Source organism: Chiroxiphia lanceolata, chromosome 6, assembly GCF_009829145.1.
Source record: "Chiroxiphia lanceolata isolate bChiLan1 chromosome 6, bChiLan1.pri, whole genome shotgun sequence".
Classification (NCBI taxonomy): Eukaryota; Metazoa; Chordata; class Aves; order Passeriformes; family Pipridae; genus Chiroxiphia; species Chiroxiphia lanceolata.
In genome coordinates, this window is record NC_045642.1 from 9,587,525 (window position 1) to 9,614,600 (window position 27,076).

At 42.8% G+C, this 27,076-nt stretch overlaps 2 protein-coding genes across 15 annotated transcripts in view; one reads left to right on the top strand and one right to left on the bottom strand.

The window, feature by feature from the left end:
* The window catches only part of BTBD10 (BTB domain containing 10), a 28,081-nt gene extending 12,078 nt beyond the window's left edge, over positions 1–16,003 (top strand). For 6 of the 7 annotated variants that reach the window (XM_032692339.1, XM_032692338.1, XM_032692343.1 and 3 more), the window contains 7 exons: positions 7,314–7,507; positions 8,185–8,470; positions 10,668–10,770; positions 11,506–11,626; positions 12,722–12,919; positions 13,775–13,885; positions 14,910–16,003. In XM_032692339.1, coding sequence (XP_032548230.1) covers positions 7,314–7,507; positions 8,185–8,470; positions 10,668–10,770; positions 11,506–11,626; positions 12,722–12,919; positions 13,775–13,885; positions 14,910–15,220 — 1,324 coding nt within the window. In that variant the 3' untranslated portion in view covers positions 15,221–16,003. Of the gene's footprint in view, positions 1–1,435; positions 1,777–7,313; positions 7,508–8,184; positions 8,471–10,667; positions 10,771–11,505; positions 11,627–12,721; positions 12,920–13,774; positions 13,886–14,909 lie in introns of those variants that run through there. The other variant, XM_032692337.1, reaches the window with a different exon arrangement.
* Positions 16,004–16,269: 266 nt separating this feature from the next.
* The window catches only part of ARNTL (aryl hydrocarbon receptor nuclear translocator like), a 51,093-nt gene continuing 40,286 nt past the window's right edge, over positions 16,270–27,076 (bottom strand). For 6 of the 8 annotated variants that reach the window (XM_032692335.1, XM_032692333.1, XM_032692331.1 and 3 more), the window contains 7 exons: positions 23,115–23,221; positions 22,617–22,767; positions 22,417–22,505; positions 20,486–20,594; positions 18,652–18,745; positions 17,517–17,619; positions 16,270–16,982 (listed from right to left, as the gene is read on the bottom strand). In XM_032692335.1, coding sequence (XP_032548226.1) covers positions 16,822–16,982; positions 17,517–17,619; positions 18,652–18,745; positions 20,486–20,594; positions 22,417–22,505; positions 22,617–22,767; positions 23,115–23,221 — 814 coding nt within the window. In that variant the 3' untranslated portion in view covers positions 16,270–16,821. The remainder of the gene's footprint in view (positions 16,983–17,516; positions 17,620–18,651; positions 18,746–20,485; positions 20,595–22,416; positions 22,506–22,616; positions 22,768–23,114; positions 23,222–27,076) is intronic. The other 2 variants (XM_032692329.1, XM_032692328.1) reach the window with 1 other exon arrangement.

A 27,076-nucleotide genomic window follows, 5' to 3' on the forward strand; every position in this document is an offset into this window, starting at 1 on the left:
ACTATATTACTCATGGTTGAGAGAACCACTGAAGACCAAAATTATGTGAATATTGAAGAATTTTGAGGGAGGAAAGTGTTGACAGAGTTTCTGTGTTGAGTTGAGGGAAGATCCTGTAGCACTCCCGAAGTTAAGCAGTGAGAATTCTTTCTCAGGGCTTCCTTACTGGAGAGACCCCATATAGAGAACTAATATTGAAAGAACCTGCATGCACTTGCACTTTTTCTTGCTGCTGAGGGACTGTTCTATTAGAGGCAAAAAACTGCCTGGGAGAGGTTTTTCCAGCATGCTTTCCATGTAGCTTATTATAGCCCTGTCTTCCGTGGCTTATTTTGAAGGGAAGAAAAAGCTTACGAGGCTGATGGTCATTCTTTCCATGGGGATGGTGGGTGTGTGAACCCTCACAAGACCCTAAAAACAGAGGAAAATTCACTGGCTCAAGTCCCTGAAACTATATGAGCAGGAATTTGCCTTCCACGTCCAAAGAGCTGACTCTTCAGCCTACAATGCCAGTGTTCTCCTGCCTTTCTAATCACAAGTCTCTTGTTTGCCTTACTGACTTCCCTCTTTATAACAGCAGTCATTTGCTGAACAATCCCCCTTATTTCTTCAGCTTTCATCATATTTTAACTATCACATCTTTATTTTTATTTACTGTAAGAATTACTTTTAAACTATTCCTCCAGTGTATTGTGGCTCCTTTCAGGAGCCTAGAGACATTCTAAGAAGAATCATTTAAATAAAGCTGTTGCATGGTGCTTACTTATCCTCCCCCAATGAAATAACCTTTGAAAAATTTTGCCCTGACTCGTATATTAATTTTTTTCTTTGTTGCTTTTTGTGCTCGACTTGTCAAGAATTTGATGATCTGTTGATGTGAAGATGCACATCAGGGGTTGGTGAACTGATTCTGATCAGTAAACATACTGATTAATGTAATTACATACTAATAGTGTTTAGCTTGTCACAAAAAGTAGTACATTTTTCCTAAGGCTTGCTGGGAAAGGGATGCTGGTGGTTAAAAAATGGAGGTTGTGCAGCCTTTTTCTCCAAAGGTTATCGCTGCACCTGCTCGTGAACTCAGCGAAAGGTGAATTCATTTTAAATATTAATCCAGCCAGACTTTACAGGGACAAATCAAGCGTCCCCTGGAACTCGCAGGGGTTTGTCTGTCCGGAGCGATCAGGAGCGCACCTGGAGATGTGACAGGGCAAAGTTAGCGATAACCCTTCGAGCCGCCGTGGTTGTTGCCGGAGCCCGGCGAGCCGGCAGGACCAGAAATAGCTCCGCAGATGGTCCCTGGCGCGGTCCCCGAGCAGCTCCCGCCGCTCCCACTCTTCCCACCCTGCCTGTCAGCGCCGGTGCCCAATGGCTGCGGCCGGATGGGGACGGCGAGCCGGGATTCGGCTCGCAGGAGGCGGCGGGGTCAGACGTCAGCCGTGCACTACGCATGGCTGAGTCAGGGACTGCGAGAGACTGAATCGAATTAATATCCACGGGGCTTGGCAGCTCCGAGCACTTAATGGACTGCACAGCCACAGCTTCTTATCCGGCAGGGGAAGATGATGGAGGAGAAAGTGAGGCTCGCTGATGGTGCAGGGGACTACTGAAGGAACGATGGAAATGCCAAATATGCTGAACTTAACAAGTAATGCCAAAGGATGCTGATCTGGCTTTCAAAGCTGCCTTATTGGAAGGAACAGAATTCCTTTGTGCTCTGATCCCGAAATTATTTCCATGCTTTTGTGTTTCTTCCCTGATAGACACGAGAGGAAGGTGCGTATCTGTTAAGAGGAATGAGCTGTGGACATTATTCAGGAGAAGAATGAGGAAAAGAAAAAGTGCTGTCCTTTGTGTGCACAGGTCAATTGAAATGTCGTCTGCTGACAAAGAACAGACTTCAGGGGGAGGAAGAGGGGCATAAGCCTTGTGGTTGTGTAAGTCCTGGCAGGATGAGCAGAACAGATTCCTCCCAAAGCCTCAGAGCGTGGTATCTGTAACTTATTGTGTAGATAAAGCTCTACATCCTGATTCTACAAGTGTCGATTATGTGAATCATTCTAGGAAAGAATTGGATATAAGTTTATATTTTAAGAAGAGTTAATCTAAGTTTTAGAAGATAGACAGTGGTGAAAAGGATGAAAACCTTGGTTAATATTGCACTGCTGTGTCCATTTATTTAAGGTTTCAGGGTGGGTTTTGGGGAAATAAGGATATGGGTTTAGCACCATAATTTTGTGTGGACAAGAGCTGGTTTTATAAAACATCTATGTTTATTTGGTGGTATTCAGTAGGATGCACATGGAGTTTTTGTATTGAAATACATGCTAATTGTTTTGGCAGTAGAATTAATTCAGTTTAATGACTTCTTTTAATAATTAGTAATATATTCAGAGCAATATGTTGTTATGCATAAAGACAAACTGAAGCTCTCCTTCCACAGATGACTCCAAAGCATCATTAAATTGAAGAGCATTTACATTTTTTAAAAACAGCTCTTTCCTTACTGTAAAAATAGGAAGCATTACCAGTATGACAAGTGTGCCATTTTAATGGTACTTTTTTTTTTCTCCTCCTTCACATCATATTAAATAGATTTGCTTAAATAAAACCTTGAGCTTATTTGGTTTTCTTCATAAGGCAGCTGCTTTTATAGAAAATGTCTCATCCTTTACAAAGGCAGAGCTTCCTTCAGCCCTGACTGAGGGAGAAAATGAATTCTATCACTGACTTGAAGTTCTTGAATGGGTGCAGTGCTCATGTTCCAGTGTTTCTTTGGAGCCAGGAAAAACTGTGTATTGAATTTGTGGAGATCTGCCTGAATATACAAATATTCGTGGGGTTTTCTGGTTGTTTTAGTTTGGGTTTGGGTTGTGTTTTGCTTTTGTTTTCCCCTGTAGGGAAGTAACTGATAAAACAATGCCCTTCCATTTATAAACTTTTGGGTACAAGGTGGTCTTACATATATGGTGCTTTTCCCAACTTTAATTTTTTTTTTTTTTTTACTCTCTTATGCTCTAAAATTAAATTAAAATATGTCATGAAGCACGCAGGAGAAAATGTTGCTTACAGGCTGGTGCTGCCCATGGCTCGCCCAGCACAGTGTGCAGCTGGTGGTCAATTAATTGAGAGCTGATTTTACAGCTACTTCTTTTCATGGTGAGCTGGAGATCTGAAGCTGTAATGACTGTTTTGGAGACTTGGAGTCTAATGCCCAGTGCAGGGAGGGCACCACTGGGTGCTGTGGGATGAAATTCTAGGTTAACACAGTGTAGCACCGGGTGCCACATGAGACCCACGGCTTCCCAGCACTTTTAGTTCTCGGTGCTTCACTGCTGTTTGGGAAGTCCTGGTGCTGTGTCTGGTCTTGCACAAAGCTTCTGTCAGCCACAGAACTTCCTAACTGTTTGCCTGTCCTTTCAAACGGGGCAGCTCTGCTTTTGTCAGCCCCGTTTCCATTGGTGTAGGTGGGTAGGAGCTGCATCAACACAACTGTGGAACTCCCCAGCGAATGCCAATTTGTCTTGCCCGCATCGCTGGGGACCAGGTTTGTAGTTAGTCCCTCACACTGCTGGTGTGGAGAGAAGGGTTTGTGCATTTCCCTGCAGAAACATCCTCCTGGCCCCAGGGGCTTTGTTAGGGGAGAAAAATATATTATTAACAAGTCCTTCTGTCAGAAAAATCAAGGTAATTTGGTAGTTCTGTTGTCTTCATTTTTTTGAACGCTCGCAACTTATTCTAAAGCTTCTTCATAGGAAAATAGAAGTCCCGGGTGGTCTTTCATATGTACTGGCTCTTTTTTCAGACCAGCTGATAGAATAGCTCAGTGACACAGTATTCCTAGTCAGATATTGCAGGGTAAAGCCAGTGCCTGTCTCTTCTGACATGCTAAGCTCCACCTCTTATCTTCTCTTTGTTCAGGTTTAAACTCGTTGATTGCCTTGTTTGTTGTAGAGATAAATTGTATTTCAGTGGTAGTATTTGTCTGAGTGCTCATGCTGGTGAACAAAGGGAACACCAGGTTTTGTCAGGTATATAGCCAACAGATCAAAGAAATATTTTTTGTGTACTGTGACTCAACAGTGAGGAGACTTAAGATTGACATTCTAGATGTCACTGTTACTAAGATGAATGAAGATCCATGATTCAGATGGTGCTGTCTCAAGCCAGACTGCCTGAATTGTCAGAAATCTTGCCATTTTGGCTTGCATCTTATGACTAATAGCTGATGTGCCAGTCTCACAATTAGCATTAATCTGTGCTTTAAAGGAAGGGCAGTACAACATAGAAGCATGCAAATGAGTGGTGTGGCCAGCTGCAATTTGAACAGCTCTTCAAAATTATTTACTAATCTGTCTGTCTCAGAACCCATTGATTTAGTATTTGAGGATGGTGTCCCTCTCCAGCTGGCAGCCTCTGCCTCTTCTCTAGTGGTTGTGCTGAGTTGATGGCTCCTGTGTCTGCACTCCAGAGGGATGGATGTGGCTGGCAGCAGGAGGACCACGGATGATCTGTGCACACTGCCTCTCTCCTCCCGGGCTCACTGGCTGCTCCCCCCAGGGCAGGAGGAGCCCCAGTTCCCATCCTGGGATGGCACAGCCGTGTGTGGTCCTTCCTGGAGGAAGTTTGGTGCCAGCTGAGTCAGTGTGACTTCCTGCAGCACCTGTTTTCCTCAGCTCCTGTAAAGAGATCATTAACTTGGGTTCACCCTGTTTCACTGGGAACTATGAATCACTGCTAAGAGGGTAATGTGGCTTTAGATGGCTTTCTGGATTAAGAATCATATTTTAATTGCCTTCTCTGTTAAAGAGTAATTCATGTCTGCTCTACCAAAGGGTGTGATAAGCCTTTGTACCCTTACAGTGCTTCAGTTCCATTTTCTGGTGTGCTTCCCTTATTTAAAGCACACAGAGCTCTTTAGCTGCTGAGAGATCGTGAGTCATGCATTTTGATACTATAAAACGTGGCACCTGTGAAACTCTGCTGTCTCACAGCGTGGTTAGAAAAGTTATCAGGTCTGGGATCAAAGCACTGCTTGAACAGAGGCCTGAGCACACAAGGCTTTATAGGGATTTGTGGAGGTGTTTTGTCACCAGGCTGCTGTTTGAGTACCCCACGCACATACACACTCCTCAGTGGGGCAGGTGGTTATACCATGATGTGCAAATATAAATGCACAGGTGAGGTAGTTCTTAAAAAAAACCCAAAAATACACCATTTCTTGGTAAGCTTAGCTGTAGTAGTAATGAACATCATTCTGTACAAGCTGGGGTCAGACTTGGTTTTCAAGTCAGATTTTACTTATGGGCTGTAAATCCACTTTTCTGATAATTCCTGGGCATATTTTGTGCCTGTTAAAATGGTTGTATTTTGTATGCATCTAGATACATATCGAAGGAAAGGTGCAAAGATTTTCCTAAATTGCTGCTGTTTTTGAAAGGGAGGTTTGCAGATCTCACTCTTGCAAACTTGTGCACATTTCACTTTCGTGATACAGAATTTACCTCTCTCTAATAGAGCAGTAAAACAGCTAAGAAGACATGTTAGCCACAAATGCTGTATATCTTAATACCTTCAGAATTGCACTGGAAGTCCTGAGGAAAAGTCTATTTCCTTTTAACGAAAGTGGTCGGATCATCTTTATTCTTGGACTGTAAATCTGAGCGCTTGCAGTTCTGCTACCTTATTCAATAGACCTTTGGCTGACTTCACATCCTGAAGATGCATCTCTTACTGCAGCATATTTTGAGCTTGGCAGGAAAGAGGATTGCAGTAGATTCCCTCTGCACCAAACTTGTGCCTTGTCTGACACGAGAAGCTTGTGTTCCTTAGGGAGAGGTTTATTGCTTGTTCTTTGCATTGTGCTAAACACTCATCTATCACAATCTTTTTGTTCTGAGTTAAGCTCCTCTTTTTACCAGTCACCAAAACATCTCATGCAGACGTTCACTTTTTTGAATAGCCTTCATTTTTTTTTTTTTTTTGTCATTACTTCTAAGCTATTTATAAAGAGGACATTCTGCTCAAGCTGCTTGTACAGTTCATGCTTTTAAAATTTGTTGTGCTTTTCTTAGCTTGGTCATCACTCTTGCCTCTTTGTGTTCTTGAATCCTACGGCATTCCTTGCACTCACATTTAAGGTCTCTTGGTAAGAGTTGTGGGATTTGCAGGCTGCAGGCAAGTGGGGCATTGATATTCCTCTGGGAAATGAGGACTCTTCTTTGTCTGTCAGCCCTTGTGGCTGTGCAGACATCTGTCTGGGTTAGCCAGTACCTGAGGCTTTGGGGGATTTCTTCAGTTTAACCCATAAATACGGACTCTTGTCACACCCACTCTTGGAAGATAAATAGCAAAAGAACTGCTTTAGGAATTCCAGTGGGGTGCAAGGATACAGATATGTCTGTGCTGTCCAGACAAAATTTTCTCTTTTAAAGAGCACAAATAAAGGTTGTAAGTATTTTTGGTAAAATTCAACAGTAGCTGTTGGAAAATGATATTTAATTTTTAGGTAGTTTCTGAGAGTTCTGGATCTTGAACCTGACTAGTTTTGCTGGCTGATTTAATAGCTGCAAAATGTAATCAATATCTTAAATTAAGTAATGCAACATAACTTAATCACAGTCTAAAAAATCTTAAACTATTATATTAAAATTTGCTGGTTTAGAACAAATGTCCTACTTGTTGCTGACAGTCGGGTAGGTCATGGGTTTAATAGTGTAGTTCATATGTTTGCTGCCTGAGTTGTGGTGGATTAAAATAGTCTCTTCTAAGAATAACTGAAAATATAGAAAAGAATGTGCATAAATAAACTGGCTGGTGTGTCTGGATTTATCAACTAGCTTAAGGCTGGCTACCTTTGGAAAGGGCAAGTAGCAGAAAGAGTGTGAAGTCAGTGCTAAAAGCCTGTGGTCTGAGAAGGGTTTTCCAGTGGAAGAAATGACTCATAACTTTTCATTTCATGGTTTGATTAGAGCATTTTAATTTAACAGCAAAAATAAAAATGAAGTGCTCGGTTGTATTTGATTTACCTGTTCTGGAAGGGGTTTGTGTGAACAGGTTCACAGGCAGGCTCAGCTGATCAGGTGGTGTCTCTGTAGATCACAGAGCAGCAAACAGGTAATTCTTGCTGCCTGCTTCATGTTCCAAATCACTGTTCATGTTTGCAAATATAAAGATGAATACAACATAAAAAGCGAGGTGGATGATCTTAATCTTGGAAATATGTACGTGGCATGTGATTGCCTGGAAAATTGAAATGTACAGCGTTTCTGAAATGATGAAATACTGAACATTTCTCTTATTTCTGTTTTCAGCACCTCATCTCGTGTTGCTAAAGGAATCGAGTACACAAAAATGAGCCTCCATGGTGCCAGTGGTGGACACGAGAGATCAAGGGACAGACGCAGATCAAGTGACAGATCTCGTGACTCATCCCATGAAAGAGCAGAATCTCAGCTCACTCCATGCATCAGGAATGTTACTTCACCAACAAGACAGTATCATTCTGGTGTGTTCAGACCTATACCATCTCAGGGTGGAAATTCTCTAAACTTGATTACGATTTTGTTAAAAGAATGCAGTAAAAAGCGTTATTTGTTGATGACACAAAATACAGATTTATTACATGTGCCTTGGGCTGGGAATACCCTTTTATGGTAGGTTGTAACTTTTTTTTTCAGTCTGCAGTGCTCAGTCCTACACTGAGCACTATGCTTTTATTTAGTCCAACTTACAAGAACAGTCTAATTTTTCTAAGCAGATAATTGACTAAACACTTCCCCTTTACTGTGTAGGGTCTAGGTATTTGGAAATAGAGGAAACAGGGGTTTTTTTTTGAGTGACAAAATATGGTTTGTTTTCTTTGAACTACAGCACTAAGCACCAGCTGTGATGCATATTGTGTTGAGTTGCTTTTTCAGTACTAGGATGTTAAATTTTCCTTGTAAAGACTTTGGGGAGGTGAGGTGGGTTTGATGTCGAAGTGACACCAACTCCAGGATCTCATATATGGACAGTTATTTCTGAAGGTTTCTTTAACCGGAATAAATTTAACCGAAATAGTTTGTAATTAAGTTATCAAGTTGACGTGTTTTATGCCTGGAAAGACATAAACTGGGTAGAGCTCTTGTGTCAGTCTATAATTTAATTTCCTGTTCTTTCTCCCTCGCCTCGTCCCCGCCGCAGACCGAGAGAAGGATCACAGCTCATCCCGCCCCAGCAGCCCCCGCCCCCAGAAGACATCCCCAAACGGTTCTGTTGTCAGCATGGGGACCAGCAGCAGGAACAGCAGCCAGTCCAGCTCAGATGGGAGCTGCAAGGCTGGGGGGGAGATGGTGTTCGTGTATGAAAACGGAAAAGAGGGAGCTCGGAACGTGAGAACTTCGGAGCGAGTAACGCTCATCGTGGATAACACCAGATTTGTCGTAGATCCTTCCATCTTCACTGCACAACCTAATACAATGTTGGGCAGGTTTGTAACTTCTTTGGGGTTTTTTTTTTTTTGCCTTAACCTCCAACTGTTAGAGAGCCATTAATGCTTTTGGATATTTAAACTGCTTAAATAGCTGTTGAACTCATAGCATTACAGCTGATCTTACTGATGCTTAATATTACCAATTTGCAGTGTCTTTAAGTAAATATCAGATGCAAGTTCTCCTCTGTTTTTTGCCAGAGAGGCCAAGAGACTTCTATTACCTAGAGAGGAAAGAGTTGATGAGTAAATTAACATTTCATGATGTGCCCATTTCCTTTTGTCTTCCTGGCCATTGCTTCTGTGTTCAGTCTACCTCATTCTTCCTCTTGTTTTCAAAGCTTCATAGAACAAAGTAGTGAGTGTAGATTGTCTTTTTCGAAATAGCAAAGAGGAAAACCTGATTTTGCTTAATGGGCCTACCCTGACAACATTCAAGCTCAGCCTATTTGCCTTCTGAAATGATTTTTGGAGAGGGCAGTGTCAAATAGTTGGTATAACAGACCTGAGCCTCAGCAGAGAGAGACCAAATGCTCAAAATGGTCAGCAATTGAATAAAAGTCCACAGTATGTGTGTAATATTTTCTGTAGAAACTTTAATGAGCAATTTAACATGTTTATTCGGTGGAAAAAGATTTTGTACTTTGTAATTCAGTACTTTTACTTGTCTAAATTCTGCCTGGTTTTGCAATGTCCAAGCACAGAGACCACCACTTATAAACTTGCAGCAAGAAAGAAATGAAAGTTTACATCTGTGTCACTCTTGATTTGGCTTTTTCATTAAAATGTGGCTGTTTCTTAGCACATGAGGGTATAATCATATTTAAAATACATATACATATATAAATCTGTTTGACAAGGTACAGGTAATAAATATGATTAAACAACTTCTACTCTGGTTTAAATTGCCAGAGTAAGAAAAGTTGGGGAAGAGTTACAGAGAAAGCGAAAAATGTTCCTCTGTGTAAACTTTCAAGAGAAATAAATAGCAGTAATAATTTAAGATAAATCATTAAGGCATTTTTATATGTACAGTACATGCATACATGTAAATATTTAGACAAACTGGAAGGGTACCAGTGGAAGTTATGCAGTGAAATAGTTCCCTTTTCCGTGCCCAGCCTCAGAGTAAGCAGTGCTGTCTAATGCACTGGATTTTTTTGTGCATGTGTGATGCTGAGTTATGCTCCCTTTGGGATTGGTTCAAGGAACAAGCTTATTTTATCTTCTGCTAATTGAAAAGTAGGTTAATAAAGGTACGGAAATACTGCTCTAAAACGCAGGTTATTTATAAACCCACTTTCCCTCAATGTCAGTTCACAGGACACTAAACAGGAGCAGCTTGACTAATCTGTTCTGGGAGGTAAAAGTTACTATAATAAGAATTATTTGCCTTAAGCTTATATCCTGTTACGCTGCCTTTTTCTAAATATTATTTCTTGTCCCAAAGAGTGGTCAGAAAACACTTGTCAGATCATTAAGTGAAAAAAGTTACTTCCTTTCTCTGTTATAAATGCTCTCAGTTACACCAGCTCTGCTGCTTTGGGCTGTGTGTATGAGAGCAAACCATAGGGGAATATTTGTAAATAAAACAGGGAGTAGATGGCAATAGTTTCTGTAAGCATTGAGTGTAATGCTCTATCAGAGGAGGGTTTTAAAAACTGAGATGCTGTTTGGGACTCATAGTGTTTCCCTTAGTTTCACTTTCCTTGCGTCCTAGCAGGGAGAAATAGGCTGCACATACCACCCTTAAGTACATCTCTCTTCTATCAGAGTTTTATTCTACCTTTTGAATTAACTAAATCTTTCCAATGAAACTGAAATGTTTTGATATAATGAGAATTCCTCAACAGAACCTGTCCTTTTGTTACATTGCCCCACAAATGCCAAACACTTGTTTGAGGTTCCCCCCACCTTTGGCACTGACAGGAAATGGCCTGGTCTGACTTTTATTGTGCTTGGAGGACAAATTTGGACTGAAGAATAAAAGTAGACTTTCCTGAGTTACACTACCCTACTCTGTTTTCTAGTAGTCCTGCTAAACAAACCAAACTGAACAGTGTGCATACACCTGATACAGAATACACTGGTTTTTCCCTGATGTTTTGTTACAATTTTTGACACTTCTCTGTTTTACCAAAAAAAAAAAAAAATCATGGTAAGGAATTCTAACCAAATCACTTTCATTCTTGAGCAGGATGTTTGGGTCAGGCAGAGAACACAACTTTACACGTCCTAATGAAAAAGGAGAGTATGAAGTTGCTGAGGGAATTGGTTCCACTGTGTTTCGTGCTATTCTGGTGAGTTTCTGTTCAGACAAGCACTGTGAGTATTGGGAGTCATGACTTCTTGATTTAGCCTTACTTACATATCTGTACTTTGTGGATGGCATAGGTACTGCTCGTCTGTTGTTTTGTAGAGGGGGGAAAATGCTTGATCTGAAAACCCCCCCTGGGTTTTCTAGACATGAGCGTGTGACAGCCAGGGAGAGAGAAAGCACACATGAAATAAACCCAAAAATACTGCCTGCCAGAAATTAGTTCACCTCCTATGCATCAAGTTCACCAAATTCAGGTACATTCAGCCCTTCTTGTGCTGAAATTAGGTGAAACAGAGTACTGGAAGTTAATTTACTGCAGCTAAAGGAGTAAAGCAACCTTCAGTCTGAGATGAAAACGGCCCCTTAACATATTTCATATCTACACAGAGAAGCAGAGCTGTTGTACTGCTTTGTCAGCAGACTTGGAATAGCAAAAGCTGAGAGAAGTGTAGATAAAAGACAGCTTACATGCCCCAGAATGATCAGTATTAATAGTTGTCACTTGAATAACAATTTTAACCAGAACCCACCGCTGTGAACGCAGCTCTGGAAATGGACAGATTTGAGGACAAAAAGACTCAGTGTTTCACATATATTGCTGTCTTACATTTTAGGGGCTTTCTTTGTGCAGAAAGCGTCATTAATGAAATGATTGAATGTTTCTGTCAATGAGTTTTGAAGTGCATTGTGTTTTTTGTTTGCTGCATTGCTGCAGGATTACTACAAGACTGGAGTGATACGCTGTCCTGATGGGATATCCATTCCTGAACTGAGAGAAGCCTGTGACTATCTCTGTATCTCCTTTGAGTATAGTACTATTAAATGCAGAGATCTCAGTAAGTACAGAATTTATTAAATCATTGGAATTATACAGATTGATTTAAGCAAATGTGTGTGTGTGTGTGTATTATTCCAGATCGTATCCTTTACTGAGGTAAGGAAGATGGCTGACACTACATGGACAAAACCCATCCCTTTTTGCTTCTTATGTAATAAAGCCCCAAAGCCAATGGATGTGTGTTTTTCTGATATATAATGTTTCTGGTATTTTAGTATCTGATTCTCTGCTGGGGGTCAGCCCTGTGTAATTATTACACCATTGTTACATTTGGAGGACAGATACAGGAACACTAAGTGGTAGCTTTTTGTGCAGAGGACAGGGAGATGATTTATTCAGCTCCTTGCTTAAGAGAATTAATGTCTCCCCAGCAGAAGCAGCTCAGCTTTGCTGCTGGTGTAGGGTGTACCAGTGCTCCCAGTATGTACCATTCTCTTCAGCTCCTTCCATCCCTGAGCACAGCCCAAGTTTTGGCCGGTGTTTAGGAGCCCTGGGCTGTGCCCTTGGTCCCTGAAATCTCATGGGGTGTGTGCAGAGCAGCTGTGCCAGGCCAGGCCGTGGCATTCCTGGTGGCAGGGCTCTGTGGGACACCTGTGCCTTCCCCAGCAGTGCCACAGCCTCACCACCTGTCACTGCCCGGTCACAGGCTCGGAGCACTCTGTCCTCAGCACAGGGATTTAGCAGCTCCTGCTGAGAGGGCTCTGAGCAGCTTTGTTTTTAAGCTACTGCTTTTGAAATGTGGGTTGTGTGCTCTACTCTTTCAGCAACTGGCTTAAATAACGTTTCTTTTAGGAAAACAGAGAGAGTGTCTTGCACAGCTACCAAATGTTTAGCAGTAGTAAAAGAGGAAGAAGGTCTCCTCAAAGTCACTCCTGTCTGACCAACCTTATGTTAATATCTGCAGGATAGTTTCAGCTTCTGGTAAACATTTGAATAAGTTCTGAACTTACACAAACTAATAGACTTAAGTGTCTTTACACTTGTCTGCAGAAAACACCACAAGATAAATGGAACTGCTGTGTTTCTTATTCCTGCCTTCATCTTTTTACCAAGCTTTTAAGTGTGCCTAAATGTGCTTAAAATTTTCTTCCAGGTGCTCTGATGCACGAATTGTCAAACGATGGTGCTCGCAAGCAATTTGAGTTTTACCTCGAGGAGATGATTCTCCCCTTAATGGTCGCCAGCGCCCAGAGCGGGGAGAGGGAGTGCCACATTGTTGTGCTGACAGATGATGATGTTGTGGACTGGGATGAAGAGTATCCCCCACAAATGGGAGAGGAGTATTCACAGAGTAAGTTTATTATCCTGGTTGCCACCAAGCCATCCGTGGCAGAGGTAGCAGTGAACGTGCTGATTTAAGTTGTACGTAAGCACCGCTAGCGAAGTCTTAACAACATCCCTAATGCCTCACGAAACAAAAACCTCTCAGTTTTGGTAGTTCTGCTTAATATTTTGCTTCATAGAAGCGTATGTTGCTTGCTGTGTTCAAATCTAATTAAAAAGAGGAGCTGATTTTTATTGTTAAGGTATTTTCAGCCAGTGAGGGGGAGGAAATACCAACTTTTCTCATCAAGCTCTTTCTGAAAAAGTCATGTTTACTGTGGAAGAACAACTGGAGGATTTTTTTGGGGAAAAAACCCAAGTGTTGTTATTTTTGAAGTATTACAGATGTGTGTTTAGATGAGTTTAAGCACCTGTGAATGGAATGCCCTTCCCTGCATCCGTGCTCTCCTGGTAGCTGAAGATGTTCCTTCACTGTGAAAACAGCAAATCTGGGGGGGTTTGTGAGGGCAGGTGGGAGCTTGAGATACTCTTTGCACTCCAGTAACACAAAATCTTCTTAGGAGCCTCTTCAGAGTATTACAGTTTTATGTATTGTTAGTTTGGGGTTTTTTTAAATTTAAGAAAACCAAAATACCAACACAAAAAAGGATGGGTTTGGAGGATGCAAACCTGCAGATGTTCTTAAATAAGGGAGGCTCTTTGTGAATATAGATCAGAGGTGGCTGTTCCAATGTGGTAACACAATTAGCTCATGTTTCTAGGGCCTTTATGTCTCAAAGATGCCAATTAAGAAACCCCCCTGCTCTTATTAGTTTGGCACACGCTTGCCTTTGACATTTTCTCACTAAAATGTATTTTTTAGTTATTTACAGCACAAAGTTGTATAGATTCTTCAAATACATTGAAAACAGAGATGTGGCCAAATCGGTGCTGAAGGAAAGGGGGCTCAAGAAGATCCGACTGGGCATCGAAGGTAAGGGAAGCACTGCTGGCACTCCCTCTGGGCTGGAAGGGCTGCTGCACTTCTCTGAGCCTGGTCTGTAAAGTCTCATTAAGCAGTCATGGATTTTTGCCATGAATGTAAGAACTGGGTTTCTTTGCATTACATTTTTCCTCTGATTGTTGACCCAAATATTTTAGAATCCAGCCTTTATAATTAGCAGGATTTCTCTCCTTCACTCACCACGTTGTCATAGTTACGTTTGTAATTTGCCAGCCAAAAGCAAATGCTTTTAACTGGTTGTGAGCTCTAAAATAAGTAATTTCAGCTGAGCAAGGTGGGAGCCTTCAGGCTGACATGCCCTTCAGCTGAACAAGAACTGGCTCTGTCTGTAATGCTGGCTAATACCAGATTATTTCTGCTGGCATTTCTTGGTTTAGACAAAGAACAACTGTTTGACCAAACTGTAATGCTGGTGCCCTGTAACAATATGTAAAATGAACATTATTCCTGGGGCAGAGGGGACAGATGACAGGAATGCAGCATAACCAGAATTCACAATTCATCTAAACCCATGTATTTTCACCCTTTGGGGAGATGGGAGGAATGTGCTGGGATTCCACCTGGAAACTTAAACCGGAGATCAGAGTGACACTGTGAGATCTCATTGCTGCTCTCCCGTCAGTGTTGTAGAGACAGTGGCTGCTGACAGTGGCTCAGAGAAGGAGCTGTGGCTTTGTCTGTGAGGTCTGGGTGGCAATATATTAATTATTATATCTCTGTGGTGGCACTGTACTAATTATTGACAGTACTGTGGCCTTTCCTTACACTTTGGTTGTCAGTTCAGCTCCTGACTCCATGTCCTGCTTGCACAGGGGACATGAAGAACAACACGATGGCATCTGTTTCCATTCAGGATGTGGATGGTGGCAGCTGCTCAGCCTTGCTGTGCTTCCACACACATTTCTTCTTGTGGAAGAAACCCCGAGCCCCACAGCACAGGCAGTGTTGGGCTGGGCTCTGGGCAGGGCAGTGGTGACTGTGCTGTGTCTCTCAGGTTACCCCACGTACAAGGAGAAGGTGAAGAAGCGGCCGGGCGGGAGGCCGGAGGTGATTTACAACTACGTGCAGAGGCCGTTTATTCGGATGTCGTGGGAGAAGGAGGAAGGGAAGAGCCGGCACGTCGACTTCCAGTGTGTGAAAAGCAAGTCCATCACCAATCTGGCGGCGGCAGCAGCGGATATCCCCCAGGACCAGCTCGTGGTCATGCACCCCACCCCCCAGGTAGACGAGCTGGATATCCTGCCCATCCATCCTCCTCCCAATAACAGTGAGATGGATCCCGAGGGACAGAACCCACCGCTCTGATCTGGACTCTTACTAAAACAAAAGCATGCTCCTTCAAGTGACTCTGTACTCAAGTCATACCACACTGCAATTCCAGTTTTTTTCCATTGTGTTAACGGTGTTTAGGGTATTGCAGTACGGACCTTTGGAAAGACCAGAGGGTTGTTTTTGGAAGAGTACAGATCAAACACCTGGGTTCCAGTTACATGTGTATGTGTTTACCAGTAGGTTTGTGACGTTGGTGATTTGTCTGCTGGACTGTCCTCACTCTGAAGCCCCTCCAGGCCCAGGGGATGCGTCAGCGTTGTGACACAGGGGTTGGAATGCAGAGGTGGAATTGATAGTAGCACTTTACAAATGGTTGAGAAGTGGAATTTGAAGCCATTTTTTATAAATGTATTGCACAATACTAACAAAGTGCTTCTATCAAAACTGTACATAGTTTTGCTCTGAATAGGTTGACCCTTTTAAAGTTACTGTATATGGTTGAGCACAAAACTACTACTGGGTTCTTGGATTGAGGACGTGATTCAATGACCCACATAACATCTTGTTAAACTCAAAGTTCTTTAGTGAATTTTTTCACTTGTTTGCAGCGTGAGCCATGTTCAAAAATTGTGAACAACGGATAGGGGCTTTATCTTAAATTTTGCCTTACCTTAAGCTGTTCACAAATATTTATTTAATACATTTTTCATAAGTGTCATGAAATAGGAAAATGCAAATGGTTCATTCTTCATTTATTAATGATTGTAAACAAGTTTTTCATGCAAATAAAGTTTCCATTATTTTAATGGGCTCGAATTATCTGTGAATTATGTATTTTTAGAGCAGTTGCTTTTCTTTCCTAAGGGGAGGATAGTTAATACTAAGTGAAAAACAAGAATCTGGTAACATCAGCCTGTCATCTCAACCTGTTCTCCTGTTGTGCTTTTCTTAGTATAAACTCCAAGATAGCAGTAAATAATAATAATAGCTTCTCTAGAAACTTATTGTTGTGTAAGTGTAGGAAAGGCCTTGTTTTTCCTCCCTTTTCCCCCAAAGCTAAAGAAATGATGAATACCAAGTGCTTCTAGCATGCACCTTCAGCAGGGTTTTATCAAATTTATTTATCAAAGTAAATGCTCCGTCTTAGAACAAGGGAAACATTTATTTTAAAAATATTTAACTGTCTAATACATTACACTTTAACAATATTTATAGTAAAGGATTCTTACAAGAAAGAATAAACAGCTTTATGGTACAATTAGTATAAGAAATATCCACATGGGGACTGTTTTGCAGTGTAAAAACACACCATACATCTGAAATGGTCATTTGCATATAAAAGCTACCACTGATGCCAGTGAGTTGCACAGTGATTTAAAAAAAAAAAAAAATTTCAAACAACAGAATCCAAAATATACAAGTATTGCAAGCTATACACAGCTAACCAAATCAACACAGAACACTGTAGCAGGTTATTCCACTTTGTCTGAAGTTACACATGGTAAGGATGAGTTGCATTCTGACACGGCTTTTATGAAATCCGTACATAAAAGCTCCTCAGTCCCACGAGTTTCACAGACTGTAGAACTCCACCAGTAAATGCACTTTGATATTTGGGTGTCTGGGGGCATCATTTACAAGGGCCAGGGCAGGTCACTGAAGTCCACGGGGCCGCCCAGCCCCGCGTCGGCCTCCAGCAGGCTCATGATCACGGCCATGGCCGCCTCGTCGTTGCTGGGGCTGCTCGAGCCCTGGTCGTTGTCGATCATGTCGATGCCGATGTGGGAGTTCTCCCCTGGGGGGGCAAGCACAGGCAGGGGGCTCGGTTTGGTCACTTCACTGCTATGGGCACTCACCCCGTGACCTGGGGTGGAACATCTGAGCGTTCCTGTTTGAGGAACAGCGACCTGCGTGACACCCGGGGTGCCGCAGGGTCGGGGACAGCGCTGTTAGTGGGTGTCACTCCTCAGAAGTGACCAGTGTGCCTGAGAGGGACAACCCTACGTGCAAGACTTCAAATACAAGACTAGATCAACATCCCTCTTCGGTTGTTTGAAAGCATTCACAAAAAGGAGGCAGGGAACTGAGCTAATTCACACTGATTCAGCAAGAGAAAAGAGGCTTCCACGTATTGTCTAAAAGAAATTCCAATATGAAGTTGGGCTGCCAGGAGCCTCCTTAGCAAGCAGAGTGGTTGGTTATGGGCTTTATGCCTCAGCTGCAGCCTGCAGGTGGTAGGGGTAGGTTGCTGCTCAAACCAACCATGTTGTTACAGTGTCTGTGTGTGTTCAGCTGCTACTGAGGTGTGTTACCGAGTGACTTCACTTACCGAGGATGGAGGAGTTGTCGGAATAGGGGTAACCAGAATTATCCTGGATTTGCCCAGACAGCAATCCAGCTGAAGAAATGTCTGGAGTGCCACCATTCAAGATCTTGAAAGAAAAAAACCAGAAGCTATAAACCAACATGAAATGTTGCAGTAAGTCTCAAATTGTCCCATATTGGTATTTTTAATGCAGGGTGGATGGACTTCCTAAAAAAACCCCAAACATCACCAACTAAAAGTTACTTAATCAGACTAGTTGTAAACTAGGAGCTGCTTTCCTCTGTACCAGGCCCATGGAGCAGATGTCAGAAACACCCAACCTGTGTTTTCCTTTGTTCCATTCCAGCAGCCCCTACTATATGTACATGTTGAATATTTTAGGGCAGGAGGAGCAAGGATAACTATTACCAGAATTATAACTCTGTTTGTCACAACTTCAAGTTTTATTTCAAGAACAGAGCCAGGAATAGACAGAAATATTTACTGTCAGCTGTATGCTTCAGTACAAGCAATTCTTATGTACAGTCATCATAATTTCTGGGGAAAAAAGGTTAATTGAATCTGAGACAGTGTATAAAGATTTGAATAAGTGCTCTTCTTGGATATAACTACCATAAACAGCAATTTGCAGACGACTGAAAGCAGCCAGGACAAGTGTTCAGGTGGTTAAGTGCTGGTAATGGTACCTAAGTGCTCCTCAAGCAATCTTAGAGCAAGGCAGGGTGCACGGTGTCGATTTAAAAATAAACTCTGAGTGCCCAGCAAAGCATTTAATTGTCATATTTTGTAACACCGGCGTGATTCATCCGAGCACAGCCAGTGCTCCAGCAACAGCACTTCCAGTGCTCACCAGCACGGGGTGTTGAAGGGTTTTTGGAAGCTGGGAGAGATGAGCAGAGCTGTCCCTTTGCAGCTCTGCTAAAAAAAAACCAATCTAAGGAACAGGTGGATTTCAAAACCTGCTGATGTTTGGGTTCTACTGCTCTCTGCAAAGGGGTTTTGGCCACCGGAATACTTCGACTGGGTCAGACTTTTCCAGCCAAGCAGCCAGGAGTTGTTCAAATCAGCTGTTCCACATCAGCACGACCCCACATCGCTTGTCACTGCTGCCACAAGACTTGGTAAAGCTTGTCCTTACCTTCTTGCCTCCCGGGGAGGAGGTGTCGGGTGGTGGGGTGCTGGTGATGTTCAGGGGACTGGAGCCACAGCTGGAAGGTGATGATCCTCTTATCCTAAAATATGGATAAAATAGGGCATGGATTTACCAGCTACTGATGCCAGAGACTTGGAAGTTTCAAATGCTGACTTCAGTATCAGGTGCCACAAGGTGCTAAAAGCATGAATTTTATTTTTGTAATTGCCTCCCCTTTTTCAGCGTTGCTCAGACCAGCAGCAGTAGCAACGTTTTGATTTGCAGCCAGGTAAACAGTCCTGTGTAAATCCAGCTCGGTCTGCAGGCTTTACTTCCTCCCCTCTGTTTTTGTTCCTGTACAGCCTCCACAGAGAGTCAGAAGGAAAAGGTCCTGGGTGCTGAGGAAAGCCTAATTTTGTGTGTGTGTGTGTGTTTTACTTCAATACACCCCAGCTAAGAAGTCCAGCTGCCTCAATCACAGTGACCCAGACTCCTTCCATCAGCCACTGCTACAGAAGTACACTGGACACTTGATACAATTCTTTTTTTTTTTAACTGCTCAAAGCAGCATTTTTTACTTCAATTTTCCATAGCTTGATCAAACATCTTTAATAATGTATAATGTATTGACTGTAGAACCAACAATCTCTAGACTAAAGGGAGGAGGAGGAGTTACAGAGGAAAGCAATGGAAATGGGAATCTTACCCTTGGCAGAGTTCCCCTGGGAAAGCTGAACAGAAGGCAGCTTTGGAAAATAGTAACAGCTGCTGAAAAAGGACTGGAACTAACCCAGGATCTGAACTGAAATGCAAACATGGGGGGTAAACTGCACTACTGCACTGCTGGGGCTAATGAGGTGTTTTACAGCTACTCAAAGGGATGGTTTCACCTCCAAGTACTGGTTCAGCCCTGATGTGGCTTTTTAATTTTTTTCTTTTCTCCTTCTTCCTATTCTTACAGACAGGAAGGAAGCCTCATGGATAGGTCTGTTGTTCCCTGGTAGTCTCCTGCCTGCAGCAGGAACAAAACTGTGGGAAACAGACTGAATGTTTTCCTGAATTGCAGCCCAGTCTGGTTAAATTGCTGCCACTAAACATCTGCTGGGTGAGACCACTGTCATAGGAAAGGGAACAATTCCCAAGAGAAAATTCGTGAAGAACAGGGGTTGCTAGCCAACAGAAATTAAGTGGTACCCACTGAAAGCAGCTGCTCACACAGGTGAGAGACAGGACTAACAGCTCTGCATTCCCACAGTCCCTCACTGGAGGGGGCTGCAAGACCCCGTGTTTAAACCAGCCCCACAGCCTGGGAAGGCTGGGCTGCCTCCAGCACAGTGTCCTTGCTCCAAGAGCTCCAGGGGGGAACTGTGCAAGCTGAATGTGCGCATCCAACAGCTCCAGAAGCATCTGAGGGAGTGGATCACCCAAAAACAAACATTGCTTTTCTGGCAGGTGGTCATCAGCTTTGGCATTTGGAGGTTGTGCCACTCACAGCCTCAAGTTGCCTGGAAGAAGAACAGTCTGGAAAGGATTTATTTCTAGTTAGCTGTTCTTTTTAACTACTGTTTCTGGTAAACAGATAATCATCACCATTACAAAAAAGTTCCAGCACTGTTTTTCTGCAGTAGGAAGCTGGAAGGCTGTAACTTTTTCACACTTTCACTACAGGCTTTGACTGCCTCAAGTCACGCTGAATAAGTATCTGTAGCTGTCTATGAAATACAATTGTATCATTCCTTACTCAGCCTGAAGAAAGACTTCCTTTATTTCCTCTTAAAGAAGAATATTTCCTCTTTAAGAGCAATAATGAAACAAACAATGATTTTCCTCTGACTCTCACCTGTGAATCTCCATGATTTCTTCAGCAATCATCCTCCCTATTTTACCTGCTCCTGCTCTTGTTCCACCTGGAATTCCAGGCACAGTAGGGTGGGTCCTTTTTGGGCCACCTGAAATGAGTAGATAAGTAAAGGTCAGATAGAAGCACAAAAACCTTCTCCAAAGAAAGCGTTTATATTTAGTCTTTGACCAGCTTCAGGACCCTCTGAATTGTATTTATTTCCTATTCCACCAGCTGGTGTGTGCCTTCAAGTGTATGAAAAGCTCTGGCTTGCACTGAGCTGTGTCTCTCAGACATCCCTCTGTGCCAGCAGGGATACAACACATCCCAGCTCTTTCAGGATCTGCTTGTTTCAAGCACCTGGTCCAGAGCTGGTACAGAATGGCTTGTCAGACCTGCTCTGTTCTGTGCCCAAACAGGCTCTTCTCCAAACATGTTTGTTCTGTGCTTCCTGGGAAGAACTTGCTGGTGCATGTTCCATTCAATAGGGGACAAGCCCGAGGTACCTGATGACCACAAACAAACCCCCTGCAAGAATCTAAGGATGGAGGGAAAAGTGAGGTCTGAACAGTTGGAAGCTGTTCCTTTAATGTGATCTGACACTTGCAGGGCACTTGAGGGGGTTGTCAGGAAGGAGCCCAATATTCTCCAAGGTAAAGAAAAGATCACACTGAAAGGGCAAGAAAGGCCTCAGCATTGCTTATCCATAATGGATAATTGCTGGCTTTTAGAAATGCATATTTAACAACAGCAACCCTCAGTATCTATGGTTCAGACCCAGCAGGAGGTGAGAAGGTTCACCTGGAAAGGTCATAAATCCTTAGCAGAGCCAGAACCACTTGAAATTAAACTTCACTCAATTAAAAACTTCTTTTCTGAGGACAAGAACTGTCAGTATGATTATACTACACATCTGGTTTCTTTTCAAAGGCTGTAACTGTGAAAAGAATAAGCTTATCCTACTAAGAACAGTTTGGTTTCCAACCTCAGAAGGCCCAGACCCCACAGCTGCAGTTCCTGTACCTTCAGTTATCAACCACCAGTCCCACACGGCACCTTCCCTTCCTACCACTGTCACTGTCCTGGGCTCTGCCACCCTTCCTGCTCCAGAGTCACCCTCTGAATCCCTCTGTTCAGAGCAGAGATCACTGAAAAGCCCAGCTTTAATCAAGGCTTGCACTGCTCTGGGTGTGCTGTGTACAACTTAAAGAGTAGTTCCAGACATGTGCAACACCCACAGCTGATAGATGTAGTATTTCGTGAACAGGATCTCCAAAAGCAACAGTTCCCTACTCTTTGCAAAGAATCTCAGTCTTATCACCACGTTTCATGGGGATCTTCCATCCATGGGCTGTCACTGCATCCTTCTATCCTGCCTCACTTCCACCCTGCTTCAGGCACTTCATTAAACCAGGCTCTGCTCTGCATTGGGCTGCACCCCCTGTGATGAGATGGTTTGGTGATCTGCACCACTCGTAACCAGCCTGTGATGACGACCAGGGGTCAGTGCTCATATAGTGACAAAAAGCCAAACCAAGGGCAGGTGAGGGACAATAAGCCAAATGGCCAGACTGTGTTTAAGGTCCAGACTGTGTTTAAGGTCCAGACTGTGTTTAAGATTCTGAGGAGCTGTGTGCACTGACCACAGACCTTGATGTCACTCCTGGGTCATGTGCAGATGGCACCATCCATGAAGGCAAACTTTCCTCCTCCAGCTCTGTTTATACTTCTTTTCCCTGATTCACTTCTCTTGACCAGCTCATACCCAAAGCTGACATTTATGTTCAACAGGGCAAGAACTGCATTAGCACCTTTTTCCCTAAAACTAATTTTTCCTCGGGATATTAACAAAATTCTCAGTGCAGCAAATTTGTGCACGCAGGATGAGCTGCTCCCAAGGCTGCCAATAATTTCCTGAGCACAGGAGTTACCTTCTCCAGCCTGGAGCACACTGTCCATGCTGTGTGGAGACGCCGCGAGCTGTGGAAAGGCTGCGTCCCCGCTCTCCAGTACAGTGGTGCTGTGGGTTGCAAGAATCAGAAGGATCAGTGATAGAAAACCCAACAGGTAAAAAACCCTACCAGTGATTAAAAAAAAAACCCAGTCATAATGCCAAAAGGAAAATACTTACGAAACGACTGTGTTTGTTGAGACAATGTATTCTACTTCTTTGGTCCAAGGGTTCATGAAACTGAACCAGCGACTCCTCAACGTAATAAAAGAGCCATCTTTTATTTTAAACTTGTAGCAGTTGGTCGTAATTTTTTCTCTCGTCTGCAAAACTGAAGAGGGGCAGAAAGCAACTTTGTGTCAAACGGGCACCATGACCCCACAGCAGAGCTCTTTTCAGGGAAAACTCGGTTAATTCCTCCCTTCACCCCTGAAGAAAAATGCTGTTCCTGTGCAGTCAGCCCCCCTTAGCCATCCTGAACCTCAGACATCCACTACAAATCCATGCAAGTGCAGGATAATCACAGTGTTAGGCACATCCAGTGTTCTTGACTAAAGCATCTGCAAACAGCAAACCCCAAATCTTTTGGAGTTTGTTTGGGTTTCTTAACACACCACTTAAAACACACAATATGCCCCAATATTTTTAACAAGATTACTGAGTTATTAATAATCATACCTTGTCTATGACATTCTGCAAGGTGTGCTATATCATCTTGATGAAAATATTCATAACACGAAGTACCTAGAAGTTCCTGGGGTAAGTATGCCAGAATGGCTGTTGCCCTGGGGAAGGGAGGGAGTGGAAGAAAACAAAGAGAAAAAAGAAAAAATAAATAAATGGTTTCAAGTTGAAGTATTAGTCACAGATTACTAAAGCTCCACACTGGAGCTGGGTAAGGCCCAAGTAACGCGGAAAGGAATTTTCAGCTTAGAAGGTTCAAAAATTCCTTAAGAACACTATTTTTAATTCTCAGGTAATTAAAAAAGCATATATAATACCAGCAGCCCTCAGGTATTATGTCTGACCTTACCACCACCAGAGGGGATCCGAGGTTTTCTAAATGCCTTTGAAGATAACAGTGTAATTTTGAGAATTTAAACCTGAAAAAAGCTGCCTTGTAGCAGCCACAAGATAATACACAGCTTTCTGCATAAAATGCCATTGAAAAACAGGCTTCAAAGGTTTGAAGAACTGCTGTGCTCCTTTGCATACCTGTGGTGCTGCTGCACAGATCCCAAATTACTGCACAACACGTGTTTCAGGAGCATTTTCTCCCCTCAAGCCACAAGCCTTAAGAGTGGGACAAAACAAGGCTCCACCAAACTCTGCACCCACATCCACAAACCAGAAAGGTGAACAAACAGGATTTTCCTGGATAAGCACTGAGACCCACTCTGTGTCTCTGAAATCAGACAGCAGCACACAGCAAATAAACCACCTTTTTGTTTCATCAGAAACATCAGCCACAGAGACAACTCATTTTCCTCCTCATCAGGAAGCTTTAGGACAATATAAACCTGCAATCCACAACATGGGAAAGACCTGGATTCTTGGTCTGACTCTCAAAGAGACTCTCAATTAGGAGCTGCTGGCGAGGCTGGAGGACATCTCAAGAAACCAGGAAGAGTTTGTGCATGAACTTGGGAACCCAAGCTTGAAACTAAGTTCAAGAGGAACAGGCAAAGCAACAGTGCAGGTGAGTGACAATGAGCTGAACCACAGCCCAACACTGTGGAAGGGTCATTCCCACAAGGAAGCAGCTGCAGCACATGCTGAACACCCCAGAGACCTGTGTGCTAAAGCAGAGTTATTCCTTGAGTTGTTAATGGTTTAGGAGCTGCAACAACTTCCCCAGAATAACTCATCTAGCCCAGAAGACCAACAGGAAAAATAACAGCTGGGGGGAGCAGTGGGAATTGCTGTCCCCCCATACATTAGGGTCGTGCACACTTGCCCCCAGCAGACACTGTACAACAGCAATCTGTGCAATGCTGAAGGGATTTGGAGGGCATCTGAGGAGAGACAGGACATTGCTGCCACCGTGGTGCACAGAGCACAGCCCCCACCCAGGGAAATCATTCTAAAACTTCCTGGTGCAGGAAGAAACAGCTGAGAAGGGAACAAAGCAGGGCAAGCCATCCAGGCAGACCTCAAATCATGCACCATTTAACGCAGAAGGCAGAGAACACGGCGAGAATCAAATCTGCAGGAGCCCCCGTGAACCTGCTCAAGGGCATCAGAACAGAAAGTAACACAGCTGAATGATTCCAGAGTGAGACCCTCTCTAGAAGAACAGAGAACAAACTACTACTACTGAACTGAAGTGAACTTGGATTTTGTACCTTTCTTAGAAGACAATTACTGAAGGAGAAATGACAGTTCTTTGAAAAAACTAGAATAAGAGTCACAATCCAATGCAAATTAAATATGAAAGGCAATAAGGAACTAACCTAGACAGATAATCACCTCTTCTGCAACCTCCAAAAAGTCCAAATTAAATAATATAAAATGTAGAAATTAGTACATATTAATAACTATGAATAAGAACAGAAGGAAAAAACCCTGAAGCACAAAATCCATAGTATTTAAATGCAGGGCATTTTGCCTGTTCCCAGACACACCAAGAGCATTCAGCAGTAATCAGGTGCCTTACACCCCAAGTTCTCCTTCAGGGAGCTCTGAGACTTCAGCCTTGGAGAAGGAAACATTACAAGTATTCAAACTGGCTTTTGTCTGGTGAGCCTTATCCTAGGACACTCAAACTGCCAACAGCTTCAAGGCTGCTTTGATGAATTATCTCAGAGTGGGTGGAGAACCACAAAGCAGCAAAACACAGAGTCTTGCTTTAAAGTGGAAGAGCTAGGAAGCAGGTCAACCTTATTCCAGTATTTTTCCAAGAGCTTTAGTAACCAAGCCTTTTAACAGCACTGCAGTGATGAGACACCTGACACAGATGGGCACCAGCAACCAACTTGTCAAACCTTTCCACAGCAGGATAAACAGGTGTTTTGGAAAGGAGAAGAGGCACCAAATCACAGCAGATCTCAACAGACTTAGTGAATTCAATATCTGACCATGTTCTACTATGCAAGGAAGAAAACTGTTTATGTCCTTCTTGAATTTCATCCTCTATTTATTTACTTTTTTCCTGAGCTCACTTCTCCGGCTTAAGAAGGCAGCTCTGAATTCTGAAGCTGTATGTGATGCCATCTGCATCACATAGATAATAAACTTAATTTTACTTCCAAATTCACCATCCAGATAACTTCAAAATAATTAATAAATAAGAAGGAAGATGATTCTCTTTAAAACTCTTCAATGCAGCTGCCATTTCGACAGCGAACTGTTGAACAGTTCCCTGGCTGTGGTAGTTGGTAGCTAATCCATAGCAGTGCTTCTCCAGGGACAATCCATAAGGACAAAAAGTTAGGGTCACAGGGAGTTTAAGAAGTGTTTCTTTCCTGAATTCCCTTGGACAAATGACAGAGGAACAGGGCAAGTCTATACGAACAAAAAAAACCTGACATGGAAATAAATTGTTTTAAACTTTCACAGATGCCTAAATATTCTCCAGTGGAAGGAGGGATCATAGGATGACAAATTTAGGCCTAGAGATGAGGCCTTCTTCTAAAAAAAACTCCCTTTCAAAGAGTCCTTTGAAGTAGCATACACATTCCAAGGACTGCAAACAACAGCTGGAAAACAAATAAGAGCATATGTGTTTAAATCCAATGGGTTGACATTTTCTGAGTCTCATTATTTCAGAAATACTTCAAAACTATCCGTCAGGGGAATGTGTCTGATTTTTTGAAAACAAAACTCGTTCACAAGCTACCATCCTTTGGCATGACAGAAAGGTTAAGAATGCTCCCAAAGCTCCCAGAGTGAGCATCAGCTCTAAACACTCGAGACCTGGTATTTTTAAAAGGCTTTCTATCAAATTAAAAAACTAAAAGACCAAAAAAAACCACAACCAAAACCCACAAAACCCAACCACCCCAACCCAGAGAGATAACATCAAAAAAAAAAAAAAAAAAGATTCTCCTTACTGCACTTCCTCTCATGACTATCAGCTTTATTTCCTCTCAAAGTCCACCAAAAAAAAAAATCAGCTGACACCCCCCCCCCCAAACCAATTCCAGTAGGCAGATCTGCCAGAGTTTGGAGTCTGGGATTTTCTACGCTACAAGCAACTGAGTCAAAACCACAGGCAACCTGAAACAGCCTCATCTGGGCATTCTCAATCCCTCTTGACAAGGAAGAGAACCAACCCAGCCCTCTCCAATCAACCCAGTGTAACCTCTCCATTAACATCCTTCAACCTCTTTTCCCTTCACATTTTTCCCTTGGTAATGCCAGTTATTTTGAAGGAAGACTCAGGTCATGTGTGTTTGCTACTTCAGAAGAGTCAAGCTGTTTCTTCTGCAAGGGAATTAACCTTTCAGATAATACATGGATGTTTGAAAGCAGATACCACACTGGCACAAGTTCTCAAGCCTTTTCCAAGAAATAAACCTTAGGAAAAGCTTTCCTTCTTAGAAACACAAAAGAACACACAGAGAAGTATGAATTCAGCTGAATGTGCCCAAGGAAACAGTTAAATAAATGTCCATGCTATCAAAGCCTAATGCAATCTG